The 17,285-nt window shown below is 46.2% G+C and overlaps 1 protein-coding gene across 1 annotated transcript in view; it reads right to left on the reverse strand.

The window, feature by feature from the left end:
- Positions 1–545: 545 nt before the first annotated feature.
- NHLRC2 (NHL repeat containing 2) overlaps positions 546–17,285 on the reverse strand; it is a 58,023-nt gene continuing 41,283 nt past the window's right edge. Inside the window, exons 7-11 of the mRNA XM_084774048.1 lie at positions 12,361–12,592; positions 11,749–11,871; positions 10,256–10,462; positions 8,940–9,159; positions 546–6,664 (exon numbers count right to left, since the gene is read on the reverse strand). Of these exons, the coding sequence (XP_084630174.1) occupies positions 6,408–6,664; positions 8,940–9,159; positions 10,256–10,462; positions 11,749–11,871; positions 12,361–12,592 (1,039 nt within the window). The 3' untranslated portion in view covers positions 546–6,407. The remainder of the gene's footprint in view (positions 6,665–8,939; positions 9,160–10,255; positions 10,463–11,748; positions 11,872–12,360; positions 12,593–17,285) is intronic.

Genomic DNA, 17,285 nt, shown 5'->3' on the forward strand with positions numbered 1-17,285 from the left:
CAAGATGGACAGGCTAACTAGCTTTTTAATGAGACGCTGTACTGTTTTCTTCCCAGAATTCCTGCACCTACTGCAGCAGCTTATGAGCCACAGCCTTGCAAAGGTCCAAAGTTGGCTTGTTTTGTTTTTGTTTTTAATTACCCAGAAAGGCTAACTTTTGCTTTCCTTCTCCCTTCCTTCACACTTCCCCCAACATTTTGGGCATCCTTGCTTTCTCTAAAGCTCCCCTGCCTCTATTTGGCCTCTTGTGCACCTGTCTGCCTTCCATGCTCCCTCCGTCAGGCAGCCACTGAGATTCACAGCTTGCCTGCCCTGGGGTTTCTCTTAAATGTTAATGAACTTGTCTTTATCCATTTGAGTCAGCTTCAAATTCTTAGACTAAGGAGACTAAGAAGTGCAAGAGAGGACACTGACTTCTGCCGCCATCCACACCTGCTGTTGTTATGGAGATGTTGTGACCGAGACTCCTGCTTCTTCAGCCCCAGCTTATAGGTTTCTAAGTGATAAATTTAAACCACAGAGCATATTAAGGACAGAAACACAACTTTGGAGAGAAAATATTTAATCTATTTCATGAAGAAAAAAAGTACAGAGCTTGGGAAAAGGTTGAGGTTTCCATTTACAGTAGACACACTCACAGTCCCAAGACCCCAGGCGTCACACTTCTCTGGAGCCAGTGAAGGCCGCCATGCTTGCATCCACCTAACAGTGCACTTGGAAAAGCCACTGCAGTTTGGTTTAGAAGTAGATGTAAAGTCACAGTTGCATATTAATATACCAATCCATCCACATTAATCTCAGCAGCTATACAGAGGAAGAAAAACCCATGCATTAAAAATGCACAGCCAGTCCATCCCCTTAGGACTAAGCCGCGTCTAGAAGTATCAGTATCTGAATGTATACTGGGTTTTCATTGCGTTATTTGGCCATGAAGTCATCACAGCAGGTCACCTCTAGGCTCACAAATCAAATGACAAAATTTATCCACACAAAAGGGAAGAGTAACGTGAGCCACGTATGAGACAGATGGAAATGCTACTTACAGAGCTGACATGAAGTGCCACTAATGGTGTCTCCTGCAGAGGGATCTAAAACTACACCATCAGCCCACGTGCAATTAAAAAGCAGAGAAGCTAATTCGAAGTCACACAGTCTTGTTCCCTGTCTTTGAAAACTGAGAATTTACTAGACATTTAAAATAAACAATCATTGCAACAACACTTTCCTCCTTCCTAGTGCTCTGTGGAACCGTGGCCCCACACACTCTATAGAAACCACAGCTGCTTCTGAGGTTGATGTCAGGGGGCTCAGGGGCTCGGGCTGATATTTTGCAGGTACACTGCAAGGATGACATCACAGGCAGGCATCAACAGTATACTCCAACTTTACACAGACAAGACTGTGTTCCTGGTGGAACTGAAAACAAAGACAACTAGCTTCTAAAATTGAAGACAGCTCAACGGCTGTGTTAGGAACTTGCCTATTTTTTTTAAAAAGATAATTTATTGTTTTATTTATCTCAAAATAGAATAAAAACTCTTTTTAAACTCTCCACATCTCAGGGTTGATCTTGACCTTTCTTTTGTTTTATTTCAAGTGGAAAGCTGAAACTAAGTACCCTATGAGCACCATACTTACAGCTTTGGATTTAATATTAAAAGAAGCAATTTTGCTCAGGTCAATTTCTTGGCCAAGACAGCCACAGAATACTTTTGGTACAAGGCTGTGGGCTTGGTGTTCGTTTCTAACTTAAGGCTGATGTGGACACAGGTAGAAGTGTATTTGAAAGTGCTTGCAGAACTTGCAGTGCTTTGGGTCTGGAGGCTACCAACAGCAGAATGTCCACAGGCACACCAGAGTGGCTTGCAGGGGAAGGTAAGCAATGAGTTAGGCACACATTCCACAGGTAACAGGGTTTTAGTTTATGAACTCTAGCCCTTGACAATGATTAAACCAGAGCAGCACATAAGGCAAAAGCTACAGTAGAGAGAAGCCTGCAGGCATGGCTGTGCCCTATTCCTCTCTGGCCTGTGTGCCACAGGGCCACCTGAGAGCTGACAAGTCAGCACATGAAGGAGACAAGACTTACTAGACTGTCACGTACTGCCACGTGGCTCCATTACCCAAGCCTCTAGCTTTTATGACCTTTCTTTCAATTATCCTATTGCAGAGAAGCAGGAGAAAAGCAAGCTTTATTAAGCCAGGGTCCAACAGTGACTCAGGTGAGTGCTAAATCTTCATGTAAGCTGTGTGACGCAGGGAGAAAAGCCTGCTTGGTGGTTAGCACTAAGGTCTACCTTAGGCAGATCCGACAGGTTTTGCATGGATGCCTCACCCCACCACAGTACCGAGCCCCTTCACAAAGGCAGACCCCTGCACCGGGACGCCCCTTAAAAGCCATCACTGGAATCCAGCATTCTCCCTCACAATGCTGCACACCAGACCATTAAGGCTGGGGGAAGGCAGAGGTCTTTATTCTTCTATGCCTCACTTTGGCTCAGGAACACATTATCTCAAATACAAGCAGACTTCTCGAGGTCCCCACCAGGCCTGTTCTTCATGACAAGGCCACTCAAAACAGTTCCACAGGAACTAACTGGGATTTCTGTACATACACCTGCCAAGAAAAACTGTGGCTAATGACAAAAACTAAGGGCACAGAAACCCCTCTGGGAAACAATTACATACACCATTCCAAGGCCCAGGTGATAAGAATCAGTGAAAAGTCAGGTAGGTTAAATGGCTTTGTTTGCATTTCAGAAACAATCATTCCTAGGGATGTTGGAGTTCTCTGGATTGGTAAGTTACTACATGAAGGCACTAAAGGCGGGAAGCACACAAGGGACAGACCACGCAGCAGGCAGGGGGCAGACACCATGCAGATCTGCCACTTCCAGGTGCAGGGTCTGGATCGCTTGGTGACCGCCTTCATCCTCCATCGGAAGGCCGCTGTGAGGTCACCTTTGCTCCACGCACACAGAGCACTTGGGAAGGCACCAGCAGGTGGCACGAACTCTAACGGTGTCTTGACGGCCCGAGTGGTCACAGAAGTGCCCTTTCTTCAGGAGGTCCTCCACTGTGCACTTGTAGGAGCGCCTCGGTCAAGGCCGGTTGCTTGCCAGCCACACGTGCGTCAATCGAGGACACCCGGCTTCCTGACCTCCAGATGGGCCACCAGCATGCCAAAGCAGCTCCCTTCCTAGCCGCACACACCTACCTAGACTATGACACTGCTCTGAAGCCTGCCCAGGCAACACACGGGAGAGCACTTTCAAGATCTGGAGAGCACCACCCCAGGGTGCTTGGGTTACAATTCAAGGATTCTTGTACCAGTTGTAAGACTGTGGTGTGGTCTCCAGCTACGTCTGGATTCTCTATGAAAAAGGTTTATTGGTTAAAGTTTCAGAAGGTTTTTAAATAATTTAATACAATAGAGAGGTGCTTCTCTATGAACAATACTGTTTATGAGACATTAATATACTCCACCATAAAGTGTTCTTTTTTTCTTGAGCCCAGATTCTGTTGGGACTACTAACATGTCAAATGGTGGAGAAATATTTTGCTTTAGCAGCTGGAGTTGTGAAGAAAATGTGGAGCACGTGTCTATGGCCATAAATTATTGTCATTATTAGTAAGTAAACCGATAAGTAACAGTCCATAACTCACTCCGTGCTAATGCCATGTGAGCATTCCACTGGATCCTGGCAGCAAGCCCAGGAGGCAGTCCAGTAGCCTGCTTCATAGGGTCGACTCAGCTCCGGACTTCTCACTCCTGCCACTACACAACAAAAATGCGGTAGTTACCCCTGCCCTGGTGAGCTGGTGAGTCAAAGTGTCCTAGGATGGTCCGATCTTGGTAACAGAGGTGGCTCTAGAAAAGCTATTACATTAGGGCTTACAATTCAAATGATCTTAGTAGCTTTAAAAATAATTAGATTTCTCCCTAAAGTACTGATCATTGAAAAATATAGAGTTAAAATGAAACACCAAGTGATTTGCTCACTTAGAAGCATCAGTGATATAGTCCCCTCTGCAAGTACTTTTATGTCATTGTACACTACAAAATTTAGCTTCCCTCCCCCACCCCCTGAGGACTGCACCCAGGGCCTCTGCACATAACAGAGAAACATCCTCCAACTGTGTTACAGTTCTAGTCTTTGGTGCCTGCTCTTAACCATCATGCCATGGGCAACAACAGCTATGCTGAAAAGTCTTCTCAACTGACAAAGAACTAACAGTCAGCTCTGTGGATGTGGGAAAGTCAGAGTTACGCATTTTCATTATGTTCCCCAAATTTCCAACATTGCAAAAATAGGCCAAACATAACCTCTTGGTGTGAGTCCAAAAGTAGACTGGCCATAGAACAGGTGAAAGGTCCTAGGGAGACAGAAGGCAGCTGCAGACCCACAAGTGTTTGAACTACACTTCCCAGCGTCTCCTCAGAGATCTATGTCACTCACGAATCGAGGAACCAGTGTACACTGCTCAGCTGAGTTTTCTAAGTCCCTGACACCCTACTACCAGTGACACCCCAGTCTAGACAGCAGCACAGAAAGGCAGGGTGAGAGTGGGCAGTCAGACTGTGTGTTCTGAAGATCTACTTAGTCACTGAAGACTAAATTAAACTTCTACCTAAACAATAGGAAAACCAAGGAACCTAGTAAGTATTTTGGTATTTGTAAGGTACATAAAATTACATAATAGATACTTAAGTTTTTAGAGTGAAAAATAAATTACCATTATTTCACATTAGTTAAACTGTATAAACTATTTTATAGAGTGAAACTGTTTATGTTCACCTGAAAACGAGGAATACAGCAAATCAAGTGAGGTTCAGCTGCCCTGTGCGCCCTGCCCACAGATACTAGGCGCAGCCTGGAGCCACACAGCTTTTCTCTGGCTGCCTCAGGAAGCAGAGGTTTCTGTGGTAACCATTTGCCCTTTCCTTTCACATGTTCATTTCTCTTGAAAAATAGCTTCTGCAAGTTACTAATTAAAATCATGATCTATACATTCTTACTTCAGAGTTTGTTTTTTTTTTTTAGCTAACTCAGTAATAAAACAATCAAATATTACTTATCAAAACTACTTCAAAAATCAATCAAGAAATAGGTGTGGAGGAGGGGGACATGCTACACTAGACGGCCTACACACTTAGTGAATTTACAGGGGGGTGGGGTTCAGCCAATGCTTCTGAAATCTTGTAATATGAGTAAATACAAAATGTTGAGTCTGTTTTAGACTCAGAAACAAGATGGGCTTTTAAACAGTTATAATGATAACCCATGATAATTAAAATAACAATGAAAATCAAACCTCTCCAATATCTCTTTCAATGTTAAAGAAAACAAACACCAAGACAATGTCATAGTCACTATGTGATTCAGTAAACCACTGTGTGAGTTAGCCCTAATATTTTAAATGGAAGTATATTAGAACAATTATACCTGTCAATTGCATTAAAATATTTTACATTGAAAACAGAAATGTGAGAATTTACATGTGATTCTTCAAAATCACCAGAATTACTGATCATAATTTAAGTTCTAAATATGGGAACCAAAACAGTAACACAAGTCCCAGACCCAACAAACCTGTATTTAACTTTTAAAATGGAAATGTAAATTTCCAGAACAACATAACACTCATTTACATCAAGTTCAACCATTACAATAAACTGTCACACACAGCAACACAGCCCAAGCTCCGCTCCCAAGAGGCAGCACGTGTCTGGGGATCTAGGCATTGCCTACTATGAATATGTTTATCAAAAAATAGCTAAGAGTGGGTCTGTATGCCCCTAGAAATTCTATATTTATTTTTATAAAGTTATAAAGTATTAATAACGGAAAGTTAAAACAAATAATTTATAATAAAAATAGATTATTAAAACTCTCTTTTAAAAATATCTCACGTGATAAAAACCACAGAGGAGATGAGAAGCCTCCCCCGCACCTCGCTCAGCTGCCGCTGCCTGAACACCTTCGCCCTGGCTTTGGACAGACCTCAGGCGCCGCCAGCTCAGGCTGATCTAACATTACCGTGAAGCTTACACACGAAACGGGCTGATTGCTACTGAGAAAAGGAGAAGAAGTTATTTAAGATACTTGGCCTTAAAATTAGTATTGACTGGAAAGGGTAGTGCTCTCAACACAGCAGGGCCTGCAGCCTTGTGCTGAATAGCACCAACACTCACAGCACTGTGGTTCACATGATGGTTGATGACTTGGCTAGTGCAGAGCTAAAATGAAGGAATTGGTTTAGAATTATAATGTTAATAAGGAGCACAACTTTATTTTTGGTATCAGTTATTACAACTGAGCAATGGGTTTCTATAATGCTTTTGTCCCTAAGTGACAGACAGCAGGATGGACAGGGGCTGTGGTGAGGGGCTGCTGGCTGGCTTTCTAGAATACATGTGCGAGCTCTACAGGAGCTACACAGCCTGGCTGGGTACTGGTTATCTGCAAAGGCTGCCTGAACAGAATCCCCTTCATCATGCAGGCACTGCTGTCTGCACTACAGTAATACAGAAACACAGTGACAGATAGCACAGCTTCAAGTGACAAGCACTCGGGAGGAATCTGTAGGGAAATTGTTGGTTGACTGGAAATATTCTCTATGTTTCCAGATGGGACCTGTTCTTGAAGAAGCCACTCATTGCCTAGAAAATAAGAGAAAGTATTAGTAAGACTATGAAAATACACGAGGCTGGGGCATGGCTCTGGGCAAAGCGCTTGCTACACAAGTGTGAGAGCCAGAGTTCAGATTCCTAGAACCCACGGAAATGCTGCGTGTGTGTGTGTGTGTGTGTGTGTGTGTGTGTGTGTGTGTGTGTGTGTGTGTATGTGTGTGTCACCACCTGTTATCCCAGGACATAGGAGGTGGGGACAGGGCATCCCCACAATGCGCTGTCCAGTCAAACTAGTCACAACGGTGAGCCTGAGGCTAGTAAGAGACCCTATCTCGATATTTAAGGGAGAGAGAGTCTGAAGAAGACACATGGCACAAGCACGTGCATGTATACTAGATGCTCACACATGTGGACACACTCGCATGCACACTATGTACACATATATTTGAATAAAATCCAAGTAGGGAACTAGAAAACTCTAAGAAAAGACGCCCTCAGTCAGCAAGTATTACTGCGAGCCGTGAGTGCCAGGCATCTTGCTGACATCATGAGCGACATGAGATCACCCAGCCTGAGGCCCCTGCACGTCATAGTGCACTCCCTCCTCTAAAACAGCACACACGACTCCAGCTGATCTGAAGCTGCGCACTGCAACCACGGCTCTTTAGATCCACTGCACCCAGCTCAGAGTGAGGCCGACTGTGAATAAATAAGCACAGGGCCTGTGAGACACCGACCACGCGTCACCACAGGGAAACAGTCTCAACACTACGAGATGGGCTCTGGAGGGCACAATGTACACACGACTGCCGTGATGTCCAAGTCCAGACAAGGCGACAAGGGGCGATTTTCATATTCAAATCTAGAAATAACGCCAACTATTTCTTTGTATACTTTTCACAGAGATTACAATTATGACTTAGGACATGTCTTGAAAACATCACAAGTGCTGATCACTCTAACTATTTCTACAGAACCAGTTCCAAAAAAGAAGTGTTCTTTGTCTCCAAGTGTAGACATGGGCTCTGTAATACTTTCAGAATCTCTGCATTACTAGGATTCTTGCCTAAAAATTTATTTGTCCTAGAGTCCTAGAGAGTAAAAACAGAGGCAATGTTTTAGACAAACAGTGACACATCTAAGTATCTGACTACTTCTCTTCAAGGTCATTTTCACTTTACAGGACAATCAGTCAGCAGACAATCAGTCAGCATTCAATAGTTTGCATGTTTAAGAATGCAGAGTTACAAAGGTTAATTGTCAGTATCTTATTTTAAAAACAAATATCTTGGCCTTTACACAGAGAGAAATTAAGTATGTGATCCCCAATTAAAGGGTTGCTTTCATATGGACAGACACAAGCAGAAGAGCTGAAGTCTTTCTAGGACCCCAGGAAGCCAGAGAGGAGTTGTGGGATAGCCGGGGGTGCACAGGCTCAGGGACTCTCCTTGGTCTGGACATCACACTGACAGCTGCAGATCAGCAGCTTCTGTGTAGAGAATGTAAAAAGGTAAGTAGGCACGCGGCCAGGATTAGGGGAATATTGAAAAATATGTGTGTGAAAGGGTATGAGAGAAGGAACTAAGGAAACGGAAGATTGAGTGAGAACGTGTGAAAGAGCGTGGGACACTGGGACAGAGGAGCTCCTCTGAGACAAGACATCCCGCGCTGAGGGTTCTGGACTGCAGTGCTGCTCTTTAGACTTGCTGTCCACGGGACGACAATGCCGGGCAGCACTAAGCAGCAGCGCCCGACTCCTCTCTGTCAACTGTACGAGGAGGAGTCATGTCCACAGGGCCCAGAGGGAAGCTATAGAAAAAAGGCTTAAATAAAGAAGTGCTACTTTATTTCTCCTCTTCAGACCTTTTTTACTTAATTAATTTTGGGTTTTCTGGCAGGCTCCCACTCTGCAGCCCAGATGGTTGGAATTCACTGTGCAGCTCACTAGCCTGGAACCTGTGGCTCTCTACTGCAGTCTCCAGTGCTGGGGTTACAGGGGCCGTTTCAACTTTAAGTGGTTCTGTTAGGGACACAACGACGACGGTAGAATGAGGTGGCCGCGCAGGCAAGCCTACTCCACAGAGGCTGCACTGCTCAGAGCTGCCAGGGGTCTCAGGCGCCTCAGGCTTCAGTGGAAGAGAAGAGGGCGAGGAAAGGCCAAGAGACAACTCCCTGAGTGGGTTCTAGTCACACGCCTTCACAGCATTTCCCTCTAATCTTGCCCAAACATGCAGTAAAATACATAACAGATAGAAAACAGACTAACAGCGGTGATTTACCAACTGTCTATGGCACACACTCCTACCTTCAGCTGTCAGGAACCAGCAGCTGGGCACACCTTCCGTCAGCTTTGTCCCTGAGGGAAGGGCTAGCTTAAGCTGGAGCTGCAGAGTCTGGCCAGGATGCACAGTCACAGGAGGCAGGCTAATGTTTGGGGCAGACTTCGGCACTTTGGGCACAGTCTTCTGTTTTTCTCCAGAGAAGGGGCCGTCTACCACAGCACTGCTAGAGTTGAAGACTGGCAGCTAGAAGACCAGACGATGTGCATTAAAGCAGAAGAACTTTTAGGAGAGGGAGAGGGGGAGAGGGGGAGAAGGGAAAGGAGAGGGGGAGGGAGAGAGGGGGAGGGAGGGAGGGGGAGGGAGGGAGGAAGAGAAGAAATGGAGAGGGAGGGAGAGGGAGGAAGAGAGGGGGAGGGAGGGAGGGACAGAGGGAGGGAGAGAGGGGGAAGAAGGGAGAGAGGGAGGGAGAGAGGGGGAGGGAGGGAGAGACCCCTGAGCCTTAGATTTGGGAAGAAACATGAAGTTCTCCATCAATGAAATCAGCTGCCAGTTAGTCTAAAGACTGTTTGCAGAGTAGAGAGAAAACAGTCGCCTCAGTAGTCAGACCACCTAAGGACACAGAATTAGACTGATTGTCCGAAGGACTATAAATAGCAGGAAGTTAAAGTAAAGCTTTACAAATTTAAGGACACCGGGTATAATACATAGTCATAACTCCAAGAAAAATCTATGCAAGAGATGACACTTTTGATGATATTTGGTGGTTATTTTAAAATAATTACCTTGCAAACACTACTTAGAAAAAAAAAAGCCACCCCTCACAACCAGGCAGCTAGGATACATTAAAAGGCAGTGGGCAACAGACTTTCTACTGATTTGAACTTGGTCAGGTTTTCCCAGACCATTTCCTTTCCAGAGTTTGTGGATCTGGAACTTCTGAAGATGATTTGGTAGTGGATTCACCACAGGAAACAGACAGTAGGCAGTGATCTAAGGATCACAATAAAACAACCAGTCCACACGGCTCATAAATGAAGTGTGTGTCATGACTTCCACACATTTAAAAGCAGACTTGACCTCTATTTTTAGTAAAGGTTCATCCAATTTTCTCTGAATTCCAGCATTTTCCTTAAATGCTCAGAACAGATGGAACTTATATTTTAAGACTAACAGAAGCTCCTCAAAGCAAGCCTGCTGGTCTAGTTATCCTAGAACACAGCAGGGGCACCCACTTCCTCAGACCCAAACGCATACCAGAGAGGCAGCCAATCAAACATGCCTCAAGGCTCAGTGTCACTCTGAAAACCCACATCCTTTGAGCTGTTTTAAGAGAACTCACCACAGAAACTGTTCTTGTTTCTAAATCCATCACTTTGATCTGGTGATTGTTAGTGTCTGCTACATATAACAGCCGACCACTCTCAGCGATGCACAAGCCTCCGGGCTCATTAAAGGCTGACTCTGCAAAACTGGAACTGACGTCCTTTGCATCTCCAGTCCCTGCTAAGGTTGTACAGCCTTTTGTTTTTGGATCCACAACTTTAATCTAAACAAACAAACAAACAAACAAACATTTCCCCTGAGGCCATCCCTATCCATAGCAGTGCCAGGGAAGCCAGGGGTCCCAACTGCCATTAGTAGTCTCAGTAAATCAATCTCAAAACAGTAGATATTTTCATATTTTCCTAAAAACCTCAATATTCAAATTACATCACCAAAGGAGAGAACATTTTTATCCTAAGAGTATAACTATTATAAAATCTTAGTTATACCATGGGCTTTTGTTTTGTTTTGTTTTTTTGGTTTTTGTTTCCAGAATTTTTTTTTTCTGAAATTAAAGGTTTTCCTGCATTACAGAGCACATTTCCACAGTTAACCTGCTTTCCTGAGAGCACTGTCTGAGGACAGCTACTGGTGATGTCACAAGCTTAGTGGGCTGCTCATCACACTGCAGAGAACTCGCAGCAAGAACAAAACAATTGGGCTGGAGAGATGGCTCAGAGGTTAAGAGCACTGACTGTTCCTCCAGAGGTCCTGAGTTCAATTCCCAGCAACCACATGGTGGCTCACAACCATCTATAATGTGATCTGATTGCTTCCTTCTGGCCTGCAGGTGTACATGCAGCCAGAGTAATGTATACATAATATATATATTTTGTATACAGCACGGCCTTTTGCTCGTGCTCACTGACACTAACAGCTCACGAACAGCTAACAGCTCACTAACAGCTCAAAGGTCTTCTGCTAGTGTCCCAGCAAGTTCTAACTCTTAACCTGACACAATCTGGAGCCAACAGAAAAGGGAGTCTCAGGTGAGGAGTTGCCCAGATCAGATTGCCAGTGGGCCTGCCTGTGAGGGACTGTCTTGTTAATTAATGTGGGGAGGCTCACCCTACTGTGGGTGGCACCAATCCCTGGACTGGGTCCTGGGTGACAAAAGAAAGCTAGCTAAGCCTGGGGCTCTGAGTGAGCCAGCAAGCAAGCCAGGCCTAAGTGTCAGCTGTGACTTTCCTCAGTGAAGGACTTACCTGGGAGGGCGAGCCAAACAGACCCTTCGCCTCCTACGTTGCTTCTGGCCAGTTTTGTCACAACAGAATGAAACCTGACCAGCCGGCTCACACTCTCTCCCTAACATGGCTCCTTATTTCCTGAGTCATTACGGAGCAGCTCTCATAGGTCACAGTTCATACATTTAGGTCAGTTCAAATATAAATCTCTGGCAAGCAAGGCCCCGAGTGAGCTGCACACATTGAGCCGTGGTCGCTCTGTTCTTTGCAGTGGTGCTGGGCGGAGCCCACAGTGAAGAGTAGGAGTGTCTTCAGAGAGCCTCACCTTGTGATTGTAGGAGTCCGCCACATACAGCACGCTCCTCTTCTCATCCCATGCGACCCCCAGTGGATGCTGGAGCTTTGCACCGATGCCTACTCCATCAACATCACCAAAAGCAAATAGATTCTTTTATTTTATTTTTTTGAAGAGAAAGAAACAGCAGTTATTAAAATTGTTCAGTGTTTTGTCAGGAGATAATTAGGTCACAGGGTTGCTAAAGCAGAAGCTAACGCTCTGACTTCACGGTAGAGCTGGGCATGTGAACACACTGGAGCCAAGCAGACAGTCTGCGCCCCGGCACTTGCTGCCTTGCTGTTCCACTCACAGCAGTCCCACATCTGGTCTGCACGTCTAGTGCTCATTTTAACCCTGTTGCCAACCCAGCACACTCTCTTCTGGCCAAAAGCAGACACTTCATTTCTCCCTTCCTCTGGAGCCTAAGCTCTGTGGGCGGGGCCAGCGTTTCTTCCTAGAGGCTTCCCCTGTGTTTCCTTCTAGTCACACGTTCTTTGACCTGCCTGCACCTTGTCACAGACAGCCAAGAGAGAACCTCCTAAACTTCACATGTGGCTCCCACCCCAGGGAACTGCTCCCTGCGCACAGTGGTGTCTTTACCGTGGGATCTCGTTCTCCTCCTACAAGGTGCTTCACAGCTCCATCTTTGAGCGAGACGGTTCTCACTGTGCTGCTCTCACTGTCCGCCACAAAGAGGCAGCTCCAGGGCTCTGCGGAGGCGAGAGAGAGACCAGAAGGTTGGGCGAAACCCGCCTTGTGGGGATACGCATTGTTTCGATTCTCTTCATTTCCACTTCCAGCAAAACGAAGACAGGTTCCTTTTTTCAGCTCGCTGAAAGACAAGTTCATAGGTGGATACACACGTTACTAAAGGAGGGTAAATGACCAAACAGACGGTGACAGCACAGCTCAGCAGACGCACAGGGCCACTGCCTGCCCCTGGGCCAACAGTCCAGTCATTCATTCTCCAGGTGACGCTCCTCACAGGGCCCCTCACTTCTCTTTAGCACACTGACTACAGAGGGCAGTCTCATACCAGATAGGAAATCCCTGAGTTACAACAACAACCATCAGGTATTAGGAGATAATAACGAAATGATTTCCTTTTCATTTTAACTTCTTAGTTTTGTACAAAATCGGGAGTTTATCTAGTTTTTGATCATTTAAAGTTTTAATTTGCTTTAAAAACATCCATGTCCTCTGTAAAGCAGAGACTAGATTTAAGGAAGCCAGGTCTCTGAGCATGACCATTTAAGAAAATGACATAATAACTATAGTGCATTAAATGATCAATTATACAAACACCATCTCTTCTATATCCTGGGAAATGTCTACTTAATGCACTGCAGCACAGGACATGGTCACACACAGCTGTCTCAAGTCCAGGGCAGCTACAGATGCAGCAGATTGTGTCTCAAAATGCTGCAAAGGACCACTGCTGATTTCCTTTGTAATGCAGAGAAAGTTTACACCTTGATTTCTAAATTTATGCTAAAAGGATAATAAAGGGGACATGGTACTGAGACACGGTACAGCGGATGCTGACTTCAAGTGCAAAGTGAGAGACGACATGTACACCATCTCCAAAACAGCAGCTCACACGGAAGTGCAGCGCCACCAGCCCTTAGACTGGTACCTTCCCAATGCTAAAGCGGGCTGGAAGTAGGGCACAGAAGGCAAGGACACAGAATGAATGGCCATTTATTCACAGAATCACACAAATTTGATGGCCAGAGAAGTATGTGCAAAACTTACACTGCAAGCGAAGAAGTTAAACCCATTAGAAAGGAATCCTGTGGTAACAGAGCGGGAGATCCGTGACACTAAAGCACTAGGGGTCACCACTGCCTACAGTCTGTATCAGACACTACCTTTGTAGCAATGCACCCACAAAATTAAGATGCAGATCAATGTAACTTGAGCAACCATTTTCCTATTACAAATAGTGACAACCTTTCTTACAATAGACTTAGGCAGCCCTGACAACATATTCTGGCTGCTGCTGTAACTATGCCTTAAGTGTGTGACTGGCAATCTTCCTGCTCACGTCACTGCTGTCCCATGCCTGCACGGCAGCTGCAGCCTCCAGGAGCGTGTCTTGCTCCACTATGAGTGCTGGGAGAGCTCCTTCAGGAACACATGCAATCAAGCCACTTCCCAGCTTAAGATTTTCTCTTGGAGGTGGGGGAAGGAGGAGGAAAGGGTTTATTTGGCTCACACTTCCACATCACTGTTCATCACTGAAGGAAGTCAAGACAGGAACTCAAGCAGGGCAGGAACCTGGAGGCAGGAGCTGGAGCAGAGGCCATGGAGGGTGCTGCTCACTAGCTTGCTTCCCATGGCTTGCTCAGTCTGCTTTCTTTCTTTCTTTTTTAAAAAATTTATTTATTCACTTTACATCCTTCCCTCCTCTCCTCCCGCTCCCTCCCTCCCACCCTCTTACACCCCCACCTGCCTTGTCCTCAGAAAAGGAGAGCCTCCCCCAACAACCCACCCCAGCACATCAAGCTGTATCAGGACTGAGCTCCTTTTCAACCACTGAGGCCAGGCAAGGCAGCCTGGCTAGGGCGAAATGAGGGAAAGCAGGCAAGAGAGTCTATGTCATAAACAGCATCTGTTCAACTCACTAGGGGACTCATGTGAAGATCAAGCTGCCCATTGGTTACATATGTGTAGGGCCTAGGTCACTTCTGTCTCTGTGAGCCCCATGGGTCTAGGATAGTTGACTCTATTGGTCTTGCAGTGTCCCTGTCCCCTCCGGGTCCTCCTGTCCTTCCCTCCTTTCTGTAACAGCTTCTGGAATGCCCAAATCTCTTAAAAGGACTAAAGGTGCGGCATGACCTGATTACTGACAACACTAGCATCAGTTCTGCTTGAAAGACTTCTGCCGCACGAATCCTCCATGACACTTCCAACCCCTTCCATGGAAAGCTCAGCTAAGGACACCGCACAGCCTCTGCTGACACCCGATTCCTCTACTTCCCAGTTTGCTGATCTGATTCTTCTGAGGGTAGGTGTTATCTTTAACACAGAGAGCATTCCATTTCATCCCTACTGTCTAACACTGTGCCTAGTAAAAGAATATTTAACAAATGTTTTAGAGCAGCGGTTCTCAACTTTCCTAACACTGTGACCCTTTAATATATCTCCTCCTTTTGTGATGACTCCCAACCCTGCAATTATTTCCATTGTTATTTCATAACTGTAATGTTACTACTGTTATGAGTCATAATGTAAATATCTGTATTTTCCAATGGTCTTAAAAATGACCCCTGTGAAAGGATCATTTGGCCCCAAAGGAGTCACAGCCCACAGGCTGAGAACCACTGTTTTAGACACATGATTATCATAAAAGACTTGACAACTGTGTCCCACGCCCACCCTGGACATCTGAGATCTTGGACTTGCTGGACAGCTGTCCTTTACTACTGATGAAGATAACTGTGGTAGTACTAGGCCAGGCAGGAGTGGCACACACCTGCAACCCCAGGACTCAGGAGGTAGAGGCATGCAGAGCTCTGAGTTTGAGTCTAGTCTGGAGACACAGTGAGTTCCAGAACAGCCAAGGCTACATAGAGAAACCCTGCACAAAAAATGAAACGCAAACAAAACAGAAAATAACAGTGAAGGCTAGCACGTACTTTCTGTGTTACATAACAATTTTCTGGTCTATGATTCTGTCCTGGTCAGTTTTTTTTTTTTTTGTCAACTTTACATAAACTGGAGTCATCTGAGAAGAGGAAATGTCAACTGAGAAAATGCCTCCATGAGATCGACCTGTGGACAAACCTGTGGTCATTTTCTTTAGTGATGATTAACATAAGGGCCCCGCCCACTGTGGGTGGCATCACCCTGGACATACAAGGAAGCAAATGTGGCCAGTCAGTCAGCAGCACTAAGGGCCCTTCCTCAGGCTCCTTGAGGATGGACAATAAGCTGTAAGTTGAAATAAACCCCACCCCCAGGCTGCTATTGGTCACTGTGCTTATCACAGCGCAGAAGGCTCAGGACAGACCTTCACCTATTTGCTACTCTGTAAGCTTTTACTGAGCTCGTATATCCCAAGCATAGTACAAGGAAGAGGACACAAGACATAAACGGCTGAGGCTCCCTTCTTTAAGAGGTAGTTTAGTAGGAAGGAATAGGTAAACACAGGTGTGACCTAAGACACAGAGAGAAGACAGGAAGAGAGAGAGGAGGTGGGCACATGGAGAATGACAAGCTCTGCCTGAGGCAGAGGGAGAAGGCAGGTGTCAGGAGACCCTGTGGAGAGGCACTCTCCAGCCTCATGTGCCAGTGCTGGGCTAGACTCCTAACACAGCTGCGGGACACTGCCCGCTAAGGCTGAAGTCTGACTTCTCCAGATAGCTTGGCCTATGAGGCTGGACTCCCTGTTCTTAGTGGGGTTCTCACTCCACCTGATCTGGTAACCCCAGATTTTGTAAGGAATGTCACAGCCCTCAGGGAAGATTACAAGTCCACCCTCTCCTGATAAGGAACTTGATAAGCAAATACAGGGAATTCCTGAAAGTACCCTTCCCTATGCTGAGTAGATCCTAGCCCCAGCAAATGGCCTTTAACTGTACCTAGAGGTCATCCCCTCACACATAGGATAATTAAGCACGGCTTCCTCCTTCTTGCCTGGGATGCCCCTCCCCTCCATGACTACTGTATGTAGAATAAACACCCTGGCACCCTTAGCCATATTCACCCTCAAAACTCCTCCCCACTGCCCAAGGTTTATAAAGTCTGGCTAACTTGTGGGGGTGCTCAAGCTCTCTTGCTTGCCACTCCTCCACCAAGACCACCTGAGACCCCCTTTATTCTAGGGGAGGGGGTAACCACTGCTGGACACCTGGTGGCCAGGCAGCAGGGGTGGAACTGCGTTTGCAGCTGCTGGGGCCTGCTCCACCACTGCTGCAGGCTCGGTGCTGACCTCTGGCTATGCCTCAGGGCACCAGCCTGCCGGTGGGTTTCGGATATCTGCCTGCTTCTGCTGCTATGCTTGACACAGTGGCTCAAACAAGGAGCTGTAACACTTGGTATCATCACAGGCTTTGTGGAGTCTCCATTGCCTTTTGAGACCTGCAGTCTCATGCTAAAAAGAGCTAAGCCGTGACTCAATTTCCACTCTCCTCAAGAGGCCGGGAACCTGGCCTAGTGCCCAAGCTATGAGCCTCACCCTAAAGTGCCTTAGCTGCACCTGCATGGGACCTTTAATCTCAAGGTCCATCCATTCTAGTCTGGAAGCAAGCAGTGCCTGGACTGACCCTTTAGACATGGAAAGCCACCTGTGGGATGCTGAACAACACACAGCAATCCCTTGAGGTGACACAAACACGGATAGTGATGGGAAATGGAAGTGAGGGAAAGGAGCTTGCTCTTCTATGCTCACACAGTAAGAAGCAGCTGGGACTGCTAGCCGCTGTGCCATGCAGCACTCAAGCACCTGAAGGAGTGGCCGCAGACACTGCACTATGCTCTTCTGAAGGACTGAAGCCCACCTGGCCTCTGAGTCCTGTCTG

The sequence above is a fragment of the Acomys minous genome (genome assembly GCF_964271855.1).
Source record: "Acomys minous genome assembly, chromosome: 2".
NCBI lineage: Eukaryota > Metazoa > Chordata > Mammalia > Rodentia > Muridae > Acomys > Acomys minous.